The sequence below is a fragment of the Phyllostomus hastatus genome, unplaced genomic scaffold (assembly GCF_019186645.2).
Source record: "Phyllostomus hastatus isolate PE091 unplaced genomic scaffold, TTU_PhHast_1.1 phas_contig_209, whole genome shotgun sequence".
In the NCBI taxonomy this organism is placed as follows: Eukaryota; Metazoa; Chordata; class Mammalia; order Chiroptera; family Phyllostomidae; genus Phyllostomus; species Phyllostomus hastatus.
In genome coordinates, this window is record NW_025333735.1 from 9039382 (window position 1) to 9055429 (window position 16048).

A 16048-nucleotide genomic window follows, 5' to 3' on the forward strand; every position below is an offset into this window, starting at 1 on the left:
ACTCCTATTCCTTCTTCTACCTTCCCCTGATCCTCTTCCCTCTCATAATCACCATTTTGATGTCTGTACTTTTTTTGCTTAATCCCTTCACCTATTTGACCTAGCCCACAACCAAACCCCCCACAACTGTCAGTCTTTTCTCTGTATCTATGATTCTGTTTCTATTTTGTTTGTTTATTTATTTTGTTCATTAGATTCCATATATAAGTGAAGTCATATGGTATAGTGTTTCTCACAAGGTCAGGAAAAAGGCAGGGATACCCACTTTCATCACTCGTATTCAACACAGTACTGGAAGTTCTAGCCATAGTAATCAGACAAGAAGAAGAAATAAAAGGCATCCAAATTGAAAAGGAAGAAGTAAAACTGTCTTTATTTGCAGGTGACATGATACTGTATATAGAAAACTGTAAAGACTCCACCAAAAAACTATTAGAACTGATACATGAATTCAGTCAAGTAACAGGAACCAAGATTAATATTCAGAAATTGGTGGTATTTTTATACACCTATAATGAACTATCTTGCTCAATTTTTAATCAGATGGTTTGTTTTTCTGCTACTGAGTTGCATGAGTTTTATATGCTTTGTATACTAGCCCCTCATAATATATATGATTTGCAAGTATTTTCTCCCATTCAGTAGAGTGCCTTTTCATTTTGCTGATGGTTTCCTTTGTTGCACAGAAGCTTCGTAGTATGATATAGTTCCACTTATTCATTTTCTTTCTTTTTGAGACCCCCCTCCAGTCATCTTTTCCAACCTAAATTCCAAATATACACGTAACTCCATTGGATTTTTAAATGTTCCCAAAGTAGTACAGAGCCAGAGGATCAGAAGTTGTGACATCATTTATCTAACACTACCTTTTTTACTACAAAAATGGAAACTTTTGGTAGCCTCAATATTTATACTTTCAAACAATGTTAGTTTACCTGGGTAATCCCTTATTTTTTAATCTCTTCATCTCTCCATTACTGCTCTTCCTTTCAGAATTGTCATCTCCTTTGTAAGGGTACTCCCTGCTTCCCCTTCAAATAAGTAAAAAAACTTACACCTTGAATCAAATGTTGCCTCTAGCAAAACCTGTTTCTGCCTATATTTTTTGCTGGCACCACTCTGGAAATGGATTAATTATGGCCCCATAGTGGGTGAGCACAATGGTGGCTCTTAAATCACCTTCAATCTCTCTCAAAGAAATATAGTTATAGCATCCCCCTCTCTGGATTATGTGAAAATGAACACACCTTACTTTTTGGATCTATTACTCCCTAGATCCACATCATAACCATCCTGGCTGCCACTTTACTTCTGTTCCCAATATCTGCTCTGGCTCTACTCCTCAATATCTATGATGATTCTATTCCAAGATCTAAAGACTCCATTTATCTCTTCCACTGCATCATGGCTCTTGAACATTCATTTGAGCACAATTTCACATGAAGCACTGCTTTAGGAAATATTTTTAGTAACTATCTCTAAGGAATTCTTCCCCTCATACTACCCAGGACTTCCCAAAGAAGACAATAATTCTGATTAAACATAAATTAGACTGCTTTACTATAAATAACTATTGAAGCAAAACATATTCATTTGAAAAAGTCTAAGAAATTTAGAAAAAAGAGTGAAGTTTGCTTTAGGGGAAAAAACTGAAATATATCTTCATGAATTCATGTATTCTTTATTTATAGCCCTAACTTTTATAGCTTCCTGAAGGATTTTAGAATCATTTGGGAGCACTTGTATATGACAAACCTCTAACTGACATGCACTAGTAATCTTATTTTGATAACTCTTCTTTGGAGACATGGTTAGGATAGTTTGGAATTCAATTACCGGAAATCAGGCATCAGTTCCTTAGGGGAAGAAAATTTATTTTTTTCACAGAAAAAGAATCTAAGTCCTTAAGAAATGTTTGCTCTTTTTTAATTAACTTCAATTCCTATTTTCATTCAGTTATAAGTGAAACATTCACTCTCCTTTATTTCCATTTCCTCTTTCTAGCGTTTCATTGTTTCCTAGTCTTCCTTTTTATAAGGAGAAAAACTTAAGTACACATTGCCATTCTGGGAAGGTCAAAGGGGATGCATAATGACTGGTATGCTTGCTTCCTGCCAGATACTGTGTAAAGTTCTGTGAACACAAAAATAAGTAAAATCCAAACCTGGCTTCTTAAAGTATTCATGGCCTATTTAGGGAAGCAAATATCTGTGTAGTCATTGTACAGTTATTATTCAATATGAATACTACTCACATAGAGTGTTAATTAAAGTGTTATAAATTAATAGGTAAAGAAATAGTTAATTTGACTAGGAGGGTTTAAGAATGTGTCACAGAAATTAAATTGCAAATGGTACAGAAATAAGAAGGGTGGTTTACAGTAGGGATATTTTGGCCCACCACTGCTTAGGGTTGGCTTTTAACCTTGAGATTAGACTGATTCTAGAATGAACTATCAGATGCTGTTAGGGACAGAAGGCAAAGCATGATGAACACAGTCTCAAAGAGGCTGGCAGCAGAGAGCAACTCTGATTGAGGCTTGCCAATCCATGTTTGGGCCAAGTGTCAGAATCAGGGCAACTAATCACACATATGGAGCTGGGACATTCCCACAACTTCATCTGAAAACAAAACAAAAAAAGTAGAAATAAAGCACATATCTTAACATGGCTGTTAGGACTAGAGCAGGCAGATGGATGCTAGCCATCCAACTGAGGTATAGCTTAGGGTTTTTCAAAAAGAACCAGTGCATAATGAGAAAAGCATAAAGGGGCCAGATTACCTGTTTCTTCAAAAGGCAAATCATCTAAGTAGTCATCTGCAGCTCGTAACATCTGCCTCAGAGCAGAGAGGATCAGGATGTCCTTTAAAGGGTTCAGTTCTAATTCTGAAGTATAATTTTCAACCATCAAAATATTAGAAGTAGGAATGTGTAGCATTTCTTGAACTTGCATTATCTGTGGAAAAAATAAATTTAATTAATATAAGCCATATCTGCAATTTGACTGAATTTAAATACAATTCAAAAATTTAAAAAAGCAATGGCTAGATAAATTCTCTACATAATTTAATTATAATTCAGATAATTACAGTTTAAAAATGAGGTATAAACTTGATTTAACCAGATAATTGATCCATTTCTTTATTTGCCTGTGAATATGTAGTGTGAGTGCAAGTGTGCACACAAACACAGAATACAACACTACTTCAATGACAGCTGGCTACACACAGTGTTCTTTACCTTGTATTCAGAAGTCACACATTTTTTCATGTTTAAAAAGTCATCTTGAAGAACTTTTTGGTAATTTGTCACATTAGTAAGCAAGGCTACCTGTTGTATACCTATATCAAATAGATAAATCAGTTATTTTTATCTCATAGTGAGCAATGTGTCGACAAGCTAATTAAATAGGCACAAAATCTGTTCTTTGTAGGATATTTTAATATTTACAGAATGAGATATCACCCACATCTCAATATGAGACGTGAAGTTCTCCTAGTAGGAGAAATAATCTTTTTCTTCCAACATGACAGATTATTTCTAAATGCAACTAAGTCCACACTATGTTGTAGTCAGCAGCTATTCCATTGCAATAGTCTATTTTAAACTGGTTGGTGGAGGGAGAGTGGTTGCTGGGTCTTGAGAACTAAAAGAAACCCCAAGAGAGAGAAAAAGTGAGGAGGGTTGTGTGTGTATATTTATAAAAACAGAATGTACTGTTTTCTCATTTCTAAGGACCTCCTCCCTTCTCCCTCTCACCACAGAGATAAGGTGAATAAATCTCATTGGACTTCTAACATAATCAAAGTTCTGCCTTAGTAACAAAACAACTGCTTCTTAAGGGAAAAATTGAGATTTCCAGGATACCTCTGAGGCTCCTTTACCAGGGCTTTTTGGATTTCCCCCTGACAGAAATCTTCTGTTTGTGATTTATATTACTAAATGATGGCCTTTGCTGTCTTCCTCTCATATATGTCCCAGATGAATAACTAAAAAAGTTGGCCAATTAAAACCTGGCCTCTAATAGAGGGCAGGACTCAACTGACACATATGATTTATTTTCCATCTTCTGTTTCAGTGCAATTCCTCCCTTTCCAAATTAATGCAGTATCTTTTTAGAGCCTCTAAGTCAGCACAGTTATAAGCATTGCCACCCAATGTGATATCCAGCCATATGTCCTTAGAAAACTCACCTCAAATCTGAGCACGTCTGTAACTCAGTCTTACCCCAATGTACCATGATTTTAGATATTTTAAATGCTTATATACTTATATTCAGCATATCTAATGCTTATTACAAGAGAAAAATTAAGTTTATTGCACTTGTGTTAACTTTCCAAGGATCAAAATTTATGTTAAAAAAATGTAGGTTTACTTAACCACTAAGACCATGTTGTACACTTTAAATTGCACAGACTTTTCTCAGAGCCTAAATATAAGTGGTCTTTCTATTGATATACTAAACAATGAGGCTGTGGAGTATGAATGCCCAAACAAGTCTTCACACTAAAATGTTTGGAAGTCCAATGAGAGGACTGCCATCCAGTTCTGGACCAACTGGAAGAGATACACCCTTCTTCCTGCTAAGTACAGCTAAAAACATGGAATACTATATATAAATTAAATGCAAAGATTGAAAGGTGAAGAGAAGAAGACAGATTGACTAGGGACCTTGGGATCCAAGGAACAATGTAGTAGTGAGTTCCTTAAGTTTTCTTTCTGCTTCATGTATCCCATATTAGCTGCTGGAGAGGAAATGTTCTTTCCTCTCAAATACTATATTCCGACCTTGCAACTAAGAAATGCCAACTGGATTTGGCAAAAGAAAAGTAAAATAAGGGAAAAGAAGGGAAAGGGAAGGGGAGGGGAGGGGAGGGGAGGGGAGGGGAGGGGAGGGAGGGGAGGGGAGGGGAGCCTGTTCTTTCTAGCCAAAGTATGAGAAAAGCCACAACCTAGCAAGACAGAAAACTTTTAGACAACAGCTCTTCTATCCCAGCCAAACACCACAGAAATGACATTAGTTTCATCCATAAACATATTTCTTCTTTTCTCCAACCTCCACCCCAGAGTATTAGTAGTATCACAAAAGAGCAAGTAGGAAACCAGGGCCTTTATACCTGCAGTGTGCTAGACCCCCCTCAATGATGTCAGTGGAGGCCCCTTGGGAATCCTGGACTTCCACCTAAACTACAGTATAAAGTGCTCCTCTCACTTTCTACCAGCGTAAAAGGGGCCCAAGTAAAAAACTGAAACTTTAACCACTAGTCATTCACCCAGGCTTAATGAGACTCCTAGCTCCCTGTGGTATAAGTGTAGAAAACATTATCAAAAACAAAAACAAAATGTTCTTTCCTCTTAGATGTGTCAAACAAATCCTGGTAGGGAAACTATACTTTTGCTCCCACCAGCTTAGTGTCAGAGGAGGTATGCAGAAACACAAGACTTAAACAAGGTCCAGAGTCTCATATTATAGTGCTCAAAATATCCACAATATAATCAGGAACTACTCGTCACACCAAAAAACAAGAAAATCTAATTCAATTGACATTTGTCAAGCATGCCAAAAATCAACATCATATACATTATTTGCAAACACTTACGGAACATTTGTCAATATAGGCTATATCCTGAGCCACAAACCAACTTCAAAACATTATTAAATCAGAGTGTGTCCTTTGACCACAATAGAATAAATTTTGAAGTCAGTAACAAAATGATAACAGGAAAAACTTCAAGTACTTGAAAATTAAGCTAAATAATTTATGAGTCAAGAGGAAATCTCAAGGAAAATAAAAAATGTATTAAATTGGATAATAATGAAGATATAACATGCCAACATTTGTGGGACAAGCACTGAGTGCTTACATATTTTCCTTTCAGCTGACAGGAAAATATGTAAGCACTCAATGCTTGTAACTGAAAGGAGGAAAAGCCCATAAACAATAAACTAAGTTTCTACCTCAAGAAACTAGAAAAAAAGAAGAGCAAATTACACCCAAATCAAGGAGGTGAAAGAAATCATAAACTGCATAAATAATAAAATATAATCTAATTTAAAAATAAATAAAATTAAAATAGCAGAAAAAGAAATCACAAAAAGAGACATCAATAAATAAATTAAAAACAGAAAAACACTTTAAAGTATCAAAGAAGCAAAAACATGATTTCCTGAAAAGATCAATAAAATTGGCAAACCTCTGGAAATACTGACAAACAAAAACAAAACAGAAGACACAAATCACCACTATCAGGAAGAACACAGGGATATACCTACAAACCCTTCAGACATAAAAAGAATAATGCTATGAATGATTTTACACACATAAATTTGACAGTGTAGATGGAACAGACTAAAGTTAAAAACTAAAACCTACCACAACTCATATAACATGAAATAGATCATTTTAATAGCTCTATGACAATTTTAAAATGGATATTTTTATTTTAAAAACTCCTGAAAAAGAAATCCCCAGGTCCAGGTGGTTTCATTGGAGAATTCTAATAAATATATTTAGAGACAAATTAACACCAATTCTACAAAATCTCTTCCAGAAATAGAAGACAAAGGTAAACGTCCCAATTCATTTTATAAGGTCAGTATTATGCTGATACAAAACCTAAGGGAAAAAAGAGAGAGACAGCTACAGGCCAATATCCCTCATGAATATAGATGCAAAAATGTTTAATATACTATTATCAAATGGGATTCATCACTATATAAAAAGAATTATATGCCAAGAATACATGGGTTTCATTCTAAGGAGACAAGGTTAACTCAAGTTTCAGAGAAAATCAGTGTAATCCATTATATTAAATGCCTAAGGAATCCTGCCTGGCATAGCTCAGTGGATTGAGCGCAGGCTAAGTGTTTCAGGTTGGATTCCCAGTCAGGGCACATGCCTGGGTTGCAGGCCATAACCCCCAGCAACCACACATTGATGCTTTCTCTCTCTCTCTCTCTCTCTCTCTCTCTCTCTCTATCTATCTATCTATCTATCTCCCTCCCTTCCCTCTCTAAAAAAAAAATAATAAAATAAATAAAATCTAAACTGGTTGGTTTCCTATTACAGGCATGGCATTGTTTAAAAAAAAAAAAAAAGCCTAAAGAAAAACCCCATGATTATGTCAATCTATGAAGAAAAACTATTTGACAAAAATTCAACACCTTTTAATCACAATAAAAACTCAGAGAATTAGGAATAAAGAGCTTCCTCGTCTTGATTAAAAAAAACAAATTTGAAGAACACATACACTAATGTTCATAGAAGTTTTATTTGCAATAGCCAAACACTGAAAGTAATCAAAATGTTAAACAAACTGTGTTATATATATGCCATGGACTACTACTAAACAGTAAAAAAGAATGAATCTAGATACACATAACAACTACTATGGACCTCCATGGATATGAGACTGAGTGAAAAAAAAAAAACAGTCAAATAGTGACATACTGTATAATTCCATTTATATAACATTCTTAAAATGACAAAATTATAACAAGAAAGAAGACATTTGTGGTTGTCAAGAATTAAGGATGATGGGGGGTCAGGAGGTACCATAAGGGAGACTTTTGTAGTGATTGAGTAGTTCTATATCTAGATTGTAGTGGTCACATGAATCTATACATGTGATAAAATGATGTAGAGCTATACACACAAATTAAGTGTCAGTTTCCAAGTTTTGATCATCTTGGTCTGCTCACATAATGTGGGGAGGTGATTTCCCTATCAAGCCACAAGAAAATCACACGTGACAAAAACACATGGCCATTTTAGTCTTTAAGGACTGAAGAGTAAGGTTTATGGCCTTTCCTTCAGTCAAGGCTGTGGGTGTTGTCTGCCTGCTGTTGCCACCAACCACCCAGGGCTTAGCAAATGGATGAAGCATACATGGATCCCCTCCATAACCTCTTTGCAACTTCCTATGAATCTGTGATTATTTCAAAATACATTTTTATAAGTGAAATGAGACTTACCACAGTTTAATACTTCTTTTTGAACTCGCTTTAACTTTTCCACCATTTTAGAGGACAGAATGTTGATAGAGCTGCTATCCAAGACATAAGCCACACAATGAATCCTGTCCTTCAGTGATGGAGAGGTGATGAAGCTAGGATGTCTGGATGTAATTGGTTGCTGGGGACTAAACTGTTAGAGAAACAAATATAAGGTAACATTTAGAGAGTCTCTATTGAATTCTTTAAGACAAAATTCATGCTTCAAATGTGACCACCACTAACTTTCAACCCAAAACTCTCCCTTCCCCCAGTTCTCCCTTTCCCAGATTATTAGTGGTGACCCTTCTGTATTTCCTCCCCACTCTGATCGCAATGCCATTATATCTTTTTTATAGAAAAACCACTTCATTACTTTGGTAAAAAATTATAATTATCCACAATTTACATTATCTATGAAAGAAATACTTTAGGAAAGTACAAATAATGTTTTCTTAAAAAGGCTACAAATCTGAGTCTCAAAAAAAAACAACCTACCATTAACAATGTCACACACCATTTAAGACTCTTCTCTAAGCATTTTGTATACTTAAATGAACTAACAAATAGAGAAAAAGAGACAAAAATATACTAAAAGTTCCATTTAAACTAAATACTATGATTTATTTTAATTTTACAGAAAGAAACTGAAATAAAACAGAAGAAACACCAAATTTCAAATCCAAGTTCATATCACTATACCATAAAACAATAATCTTTCTAGGATTAGGAACACAGATTATAAAGCATAGTAAAAGATTGATTAATTATTATTTAACTATATGTTTCTTTTTTTAAAATTTTATTTATTTATTTTAGAGAGGGAAGGGAGGGAGATAGAGAGAGAGAGAGAGAGAGAGAGAGAGAGAAACATCAATGTGTGGTTGCTGGGGGTCATGGCCTGCAACCCAGGCATGTACCCTGACTGGGAATCGAACCTGCGACACTTTGGTTCACAGCCCGCGCTCAATCCACTGAGCTATGCCAGCCAGGGCCAATATATGTTTCAACGCTGGACTGAGAGGATTCATTTTTCTCTTCTGTGAAAAATAAAGGTGTTCATGCTCATGATTTTTCTTATCTTTCTGCTCTGCTCTTCCTCCCTATGTCTTTTCTTCTTAAATGGTGAGCTCCATGAGGATAAGAATTATGTTCTCATTCAACTATGTGTGTCTAGTAACTATCATAGTGTCTCACACAAATTAGTTTTTAAATATGAGGTTTTGAATAAATGAATACATAGCTATGGTTTCCAATTAAGCATAATCTAAAGTCAAAGGAAGTCATTGTTTAGAAATTGAGGCTAATTGTATTACTCCCAATATCTAAAAGAAAGATAATAGTGATAGTTAATTTTTGAGAATTAAGAGTACATCATCTCTTTTATCTTTTCAGACACCCTACGAGATGGGCATTATTATTACCTACAATACGTTTCACATGTGAAAAAAACAGACTTACAGAGACAAGTTTATGGACACGCATCTCATTAGTGGCAGAGCTGACCTTTGGATCTACTTATTCAAGTAGAATTTAAGTAATAAAGACTAAATATTTTAGTATAATAGCACGCTTCAACAAAAAAACAGTTAATTGCTCCAATGTTTTGCCTAAGTGATCAAAAAAGTGTGAGATTAAAGTGTATGCTATAAACACAATCTCTTCATAACCTTTACCTGGAAGTGGAATCCTACCTTCTGGCTATATTTCTTAATAGTATAGAAAAGAAGAGCAGTTACTGTGCTTACATGAATACTTACCCATTTAAAGTACAGTGGTGCTAGTTAATGTTGAAATCATCTTATAATAGTTGAAACTGCCTTATAGAGTAAAAATTCAACAAAATGCATGATAAAAGTTATTTGAAATTCTCTAGAGATTAGAATTCTTACATGATATCTGTCTGGCATGCAGCCTTTTAAGATGTGGCGTATGTCATCCATACACAATCCTGTTCCTTCTTTCTCATCCAGCCCCATGGAGTCACACAACTTAAATGGCAGAGATTCTCCATCTTTTCCATCTTTAATAGAATATATCCTATACTGTAAAGAATATATATATATCAAATATAAAATTGCATTCTTCAATTAGCATTCAAGACAAGACAATAAGAAGGCCAGAGACTGGTTAATATTCTAATACTATTGTCCTCAAACGTTTTGATCTCAGGATCACTTTCAACTCTTAAATATGATTAAGGGCCCCACAAATATTTAATATGGGTTATATTTATTAATATTTAACATAAAGGTTAAAAATCAAAGTTTTAAATATTCCTTAAAAATTTTTTCAATCTTCACCCAAGAATACTTTCATTGATTATAGACAGGAAGTGGGGGTGAGAGGGTGAGCAATATCCATGTGAAAGAGAAACATCAATTGGTTGCCTCTCGTACACACCCCAGCTAAGGCTCAAACCCACATTCTGTGGAGCACTACTTTAACAAACCTTTCCTAAATAAACACACTCAATCTGATCCCAACAGAATTCTTCAGAAGCATTCTGAAAAATGTTCACCTATTGATCAAATACACTTCCAACATAGACAACTAAGGATGATTTGGAAGAGACATCAGAGGACGTTTTAATCGCAATTCTCCCATTTCACACCAGGAAGTTTAGAAGCCCCCCATGACCTATTGCAAACTTTGATGAAGTCAAGAGCTCCCACTGGCCCATAAAATGCCTAGGAGTGATCCCATTGGAGATTTGGATCCGAGTGAATGGGACTTACTGGTTCTTCAACAGGCGAGGAATTACACAATACATCAGAATTACATATGTAAGGACATTTACATTTTAAGATCAATATGCACATTCACAGTTTCATTGACTATTAATTTCTTCCTTTGATTTTTATTGGGAACTTCAATTCTTCAGTTTAACAATAACCCACAACCTTCACACCAACTAAGAACTTCAATTCTTCAAAAAGAAGGATCAGGTCTCTGAGCAATAAAATACTATTTTCCTTACAAATATTCTGTCCTATATTCTTAAAGTTTATATAGTATTTGCATTTCATTTGGAGTTCAGCATCTACATCTTAACTTTAAGCAATGCCTTCTGAGTTTACAACATAAAAAGAAAGAAATTCTGTCCTGATGAGTACCTCTATTAAAGCATCTATTGAATGAAACTTTTTATTACCTACATTGATCTCTAAGATCCCTTAATGAAGAAACTAAGTATTATTTATATTTAGGTCTCTATTGCCAACATAATATTTAGAAAACAGAGACATTTCAATCAAATGCTTAACGTATTGAATTGTTACTACTATGCAGATGTATCAAAATAAAGCCACTCATGTGAATAGAATATGGGCAACATAAAAACACAAAATGTGATTCTTAAAAAATCATAGAAAATGCTTTCAGTTATTGAATATGACACAACTAAAATGAGCAGTTACTGTCTTATGCTAAATTTTGCACTGACAGTACACAGCATATTCCAAAGCAGAAGATGACAATATAAGGTTGTAGCAATTATAGATAAATATAGCTTGGTTATGAAATTTTCTGTTTGTTCTTTTTATTTTCTTTGATTGAATGATATTTTGAGAAGCATAAAATGGAAGTTTCTAGATAAATATTGCACCATAATTTGTAGATCTTTTGAGTTACTGTTTTAAAATGGTATTAGATTTTATTTCCTTAAATATATTTGATTATAAGTAAGATAGTATTTATAGGAGTATTTATAAATTTACCCTTTGAAGTCTGACACACAAAAGTGAATTGCTGTTTTGCTGTTCATCATTTCTTATAGAATTGTCCCATATAATGGGAAATTGTGGTATTATATAGTTCACATTCCTTTATTTAGAAAAAGAGAAAAATCATTTTAATCTATATAAAGCCACTTGACACATGAGTAAATATATACACTAAATACAATGAATGAAGATTCCACAAAATTTTTATAATTTTGTGGCTATTTATTACAAGTCCCAAAATCATGCTTCATTTAACTAATTCTTGCATCCATAAAAATGGAAAGACTTGCCATATAATATACCTGTCATGTAGGCAATTTTCATATGCACCTTTTACTCTTGTTTTACATTTGATATAGCATTTATTTGTAGATTAAGAGGAAGTTACTCTTCTGAGAGAAAGTGGCAAAAAATAAAACTAGTCATTGTAATTTATAAAAATCCCCAGGAAATTCTGAAAAAAACTTACCAGTTCAGTAATGCTGGTGCTATCGAACCCCACAGCGGCTTGGTGAGTCACATGGCCTTGGAAAACAGACTTCACTGAATTGAAAAAACTGGACTTTCCAGACCCAACTGGACCCAGCAAAAGAATACGAATTTCTGAAACCAAATCTTCAGAGGGTTTGTAGGCTCTGAGGTTTGCTAGGAGCTTATGTCTATGCCTATTAAAATACAGTAGTTAGATAACAACAGCAAAACTTCCATAAAGAACAGTGTAATTCTTCAGGAGATTTTTACTCCCATTTTAAAGGTATATCTTAAATACTTAATTATTATTTTTATGTTAACTTCTATCATATGATGCGAATGGTCTAGGTTTTGTGTTTTGTGCTTGAAGAAAATGCATTTTTCTACATGGGACTAAAATACATTAAGGACCAACCAAATCATTATCGATCTATTAGTCTTAGACAGCATAAATCTAATAAAAAATATCAACAACAATGAAAATGAATTATTATTTTCAGTAAATATATTGTATTAAGAAGAAATCAAAATCAAATATATGTAATGCAGATATTTACCTACAAATTGGGGAGAAGGGGCTTTAATTTTAAAATTTACTGAAGATCTCAAAAATCTTTATCCTTAAGGAAAAGATTCAAAGGTATTATCTAAAATAGTCATCTAGATTCTGTCTGGAAAATTTTCAATATAACAAGTCCAAAGTAAACCTGATATTAAATTGTCATCAAGTGGATTTTGAAAGTTTCAGAGTTGGTCATGTTTTTGCTTTTGCTATTGTGCTAAACTGCCTTGAACATATTATGTCAGGAACAGTATTATTCATTTTTTATCACTCCAAGTGGCTTTTATCTTTCTCTTTCATTGTCAGTGCCATTTATACAATTGGTCTAAATGAAATGAGATGTACACAATGCAAGAACCTAACTTACTGTGCGGCTCCTGTTATCCTGCTTATGTAGCCGTTACCATCCTCAATTCCTACAGGAAATAAACATAGCATCATAATTTTTAAACTTCTTAGTTCCCTTATAAAAGTCTAATTAAATATGGCTAATTTTACCTTTCAAATAGGGCATTAAGTGTGCTTGTCTCAGCCAGGGCTGAGCTGTTCAGTTAGAAGTTAGGGTTGGCAAGAGAATGAAGAGAAGAAAAATTATCTTCTCAACACATTAACTCATTCTGAAAACTCACATGACTATGCCTAGAAGTTTTAGGACTGACCAGAAAAAAAAGGGATCATGTGTCAAAATAGGCCTGCTCTGATAGTAAGGTCTCTTGGTCCTTCTCTCTCTCTCCTCACCCCCCACCTCTCCATCTCCATCTCTCCACTTACACTTCTCAGTTTACTTAGCTCAAAGCTGCCTGTACTTTCCAGTCTCCCAAATATATAAGGTTATCTAATTTAACATACCTTCAACTCGAAAAACTTCACATTCCAAATATTTTGAGGCCTTGAAATTTACTCCTAATCCATTTACTAACAATGGATGTAGAGAAACTAAGGAATCACTTGGAATTAAGGAGAAAATGTTCTTAAAATTAGGGTGATAAGCCCTCAGTATTTTATGATCCATTTGTAGTGTTGTATTTAAAAATGCAGTTTTTATTTCAGTTTCATCATTTTTTAATGAAAAATAGAAGGAAGAGTCTGGTTTTCCAAAATTTACACTCATTGTAGGATAGTGCCCATGGATAAAGACCCCAACAATTTCTTTAGGAAGGTAAATCACTGTTATAGTGGACCCCTGATGACTGCACCTAGCAAACATCTCACTAAGGGAATATCCATGGACACTGGATTTATAAAGAAGACTCAAGGAAACACTTCCAAGCAGCTTTTGCAGACTTTTTTCCTCATTCCATGTCAATCTGGTTGTCACTCCCATTATTCTGAATCTAATGGGAAAACAATAATAGGTTAACAGAAAAGTATAGTGTAGTGATTTAGAGTACAAATATCTGCTTCTAGTTCCAGTAGTTATTTTTTTCTCTGACTTAATTAAAATATGTTATTTGAACTATAAGGCAATAGAATGAAACAATAATAGGTATGTATTAAAAATAGATAATTTAAAAATAAAAATATAATTAAAGTTTTAAATCAGTAGACAAAATGAAATGCATACTGGATAAAAGAATAAGGAAAAATTAATCAATTAGAATAGAGATCAGCAGACTTTTTCTTAGTGCTAAGTACTAAATATTTTAGGCTGTGTAGTTATAAGGTCTGTGCCACAGTTGCTCAACTATGCCGGTGTAATGCAAAAGTAGCCACAGACAATATGTAAACAAACAGGCATGACTGTGTTCCAATAAAACTTTCTTTACAAAAACAGGTGGCTGGCACACAGGCCATAGTTTGCCAGACCATAAATTAGAACATAAAAATGAGGAATTTATACAGAAAAGAACTCACAAAGAAAGAAACTAAACTATGAAAAGTGTTAACTGATAAGAAGGGCCTGAGATGGCAGAATGGAGCATTAGCCATATGCCAATTCTTTCAATGAGAAAAATTGAAAATTCAGGATAAACTATAAAATACATAGATTTGAAAGCATTGCAGAGCTAACAAAACAGTTCTGAATTATTTTATTGGCTAAGATTTGGGAAAAAAGTGAATACAGAGAGGTAACATTGGCATATGGGAGTACGCTTCCCTGAGGTGCATCTGTAAACTTTAGAAGAGGTACCTGAGATGCTGAGAAATTAACCAAAGTATTTGCTAGACTCATAGAACTAAGGAAATAGGGCACAACAAGAAAGACCCTTGGCAACTCTCCTCTCAGGCTATGTGTTATGATTCTGAAGAGGCACCAGAAAGGAGTGAGGTGGGGTGGCCTGCAAGTAGACTTAATCCTTCTTCTAGTAATCTCAATCTATGACGTGGTTAAGATCAATGAAAACTGCTAATGCATCTAGCTGCATAATGCATACAACATAAATCTTGCCTAAACAAAGAAAACACTTTTAGCTTCAAATTATCTCTATAATCTTTTTATTTTAAATATGCAGTGCCTCACACTGATCATACACACAGGCCAGCAAACAAAACAGTACGATATAAAACAGAAAGGAAAAAAACAGAATAACAAACCCAAATACATACTGGAGTTATCTGCATGGAGCTTTAAATAACCATGTTTGGTTTGTTCAAATTAAAAGGTAAGATTTTATGGTTGACAGCAAAATGGAAAAAAATTAAAAAGGCAAAAAGAAATTCTGGACTTAAAAATCTATAAATCTGAAATTTAAAAAATTGAAGGATAAATTTAACAGCAAGTTATACACACTTGAAGGAAGAATTAGAAGAAAATACATCTAATTGAAGCAATGAGACAAAATAGAGATTATACTAGAGGTAACTAATTCTTTATGTTTATAAATTGTATTTAAAAAGCATAACATGAAAGATAAAAGTATAATCATTAGCAGAAATTTCATTCTGAAAAACTTTTTTCAAAGTAAGAAAAACAGGCCATTTTCTTCAAACATGGCTAGAAATCATTGGATGGCAGGAAGTCACTTACCTGTTTTTAAGAATTAGATGTAAATGGACGATCAGCTGCTCTCTCTGGCTTATGTAGAAGTCACACTGGAGACAGAAGGTTCTGCTGAGACCCAGTGCCTTCCTGTTTGAAAGGAAGGAAACTGAAACTCAAAGCAGCAAATGATCAGCTGGCAGCATGCCAAGAGCCATAAGTTTCTTTTTCCTTACCAGAAAGAGGCAGAGAAAACAAAACCGAAAAAAAAATAAGATTCCTGCTGAGCACATGAAAATGATTTTTGATTCCCTCTGTAGCCCACATGTAAGCATGTATGAAATGTTAATTATTAATAAAAATGTACAATAAAACT

At 34.1% G+C, this 16048-nt stretch overlaps 1 protein-coding gene across 1 annotated transcript; it reads right to left on the bottom strand.

Moving 5' to 3' along the window:
• Positions 1–346: 346 nt before the first annotated feature.
• Positions 347–15817, bottom strand: LOC123816542 (interferon-induced protein 44-like). The gene is made up of 9 exons (XM_045835562.1): positions 15721–15817; positions 13602–14086; positions 13120–13168; positions 12189–12384; positions 9887–10039; positions 7977–8148; positions 3242–3342; positions 2783–2957; positions 347–2621 (listed from the first exon to the last, which is right to left on the bottom strand). Exons 2-9 carry the CDS (start codon positions 14074–14076, stop codon positions 2581–2583), a joined length of 1362 nt encoding a protein of 453 aa, XP_045691518.1. The 5' UTR covers positions 14077–14086; positions 15721–15817; the 3' UTR covers positions 347–2580.
• Positions 15818–16048: the final 231 nt, after the last annotated feature.

What these genes read in the sequence shown, in the direction of transcription:
- LOC123816542 (XM_045835562.1), bottom strand. Translation starts at nt 14,076, where the DNA reads ATGGGAGTGACAACCAGATTGACATGGAATGAGGAAAAAAGTCTGCAA. An exon ending in GCACCAGCATTACTGAACTG is followed by an intron (nt 10,040 to 12,188) that starts GTAAGTTTTTTT and finishes TATTCTTTACAG; the next exon opens with TATAGGATATATTCTATTAA. An exon ending in TTTGCCTTTTGAAGAAACAG is followed by an intron (nt 2,622 to 2,782) that starts GTAATCTGGCCC and finishes TTTTGTTTTCAG; the next exon opens with ATGAAGTTGTGGGAATGTCC.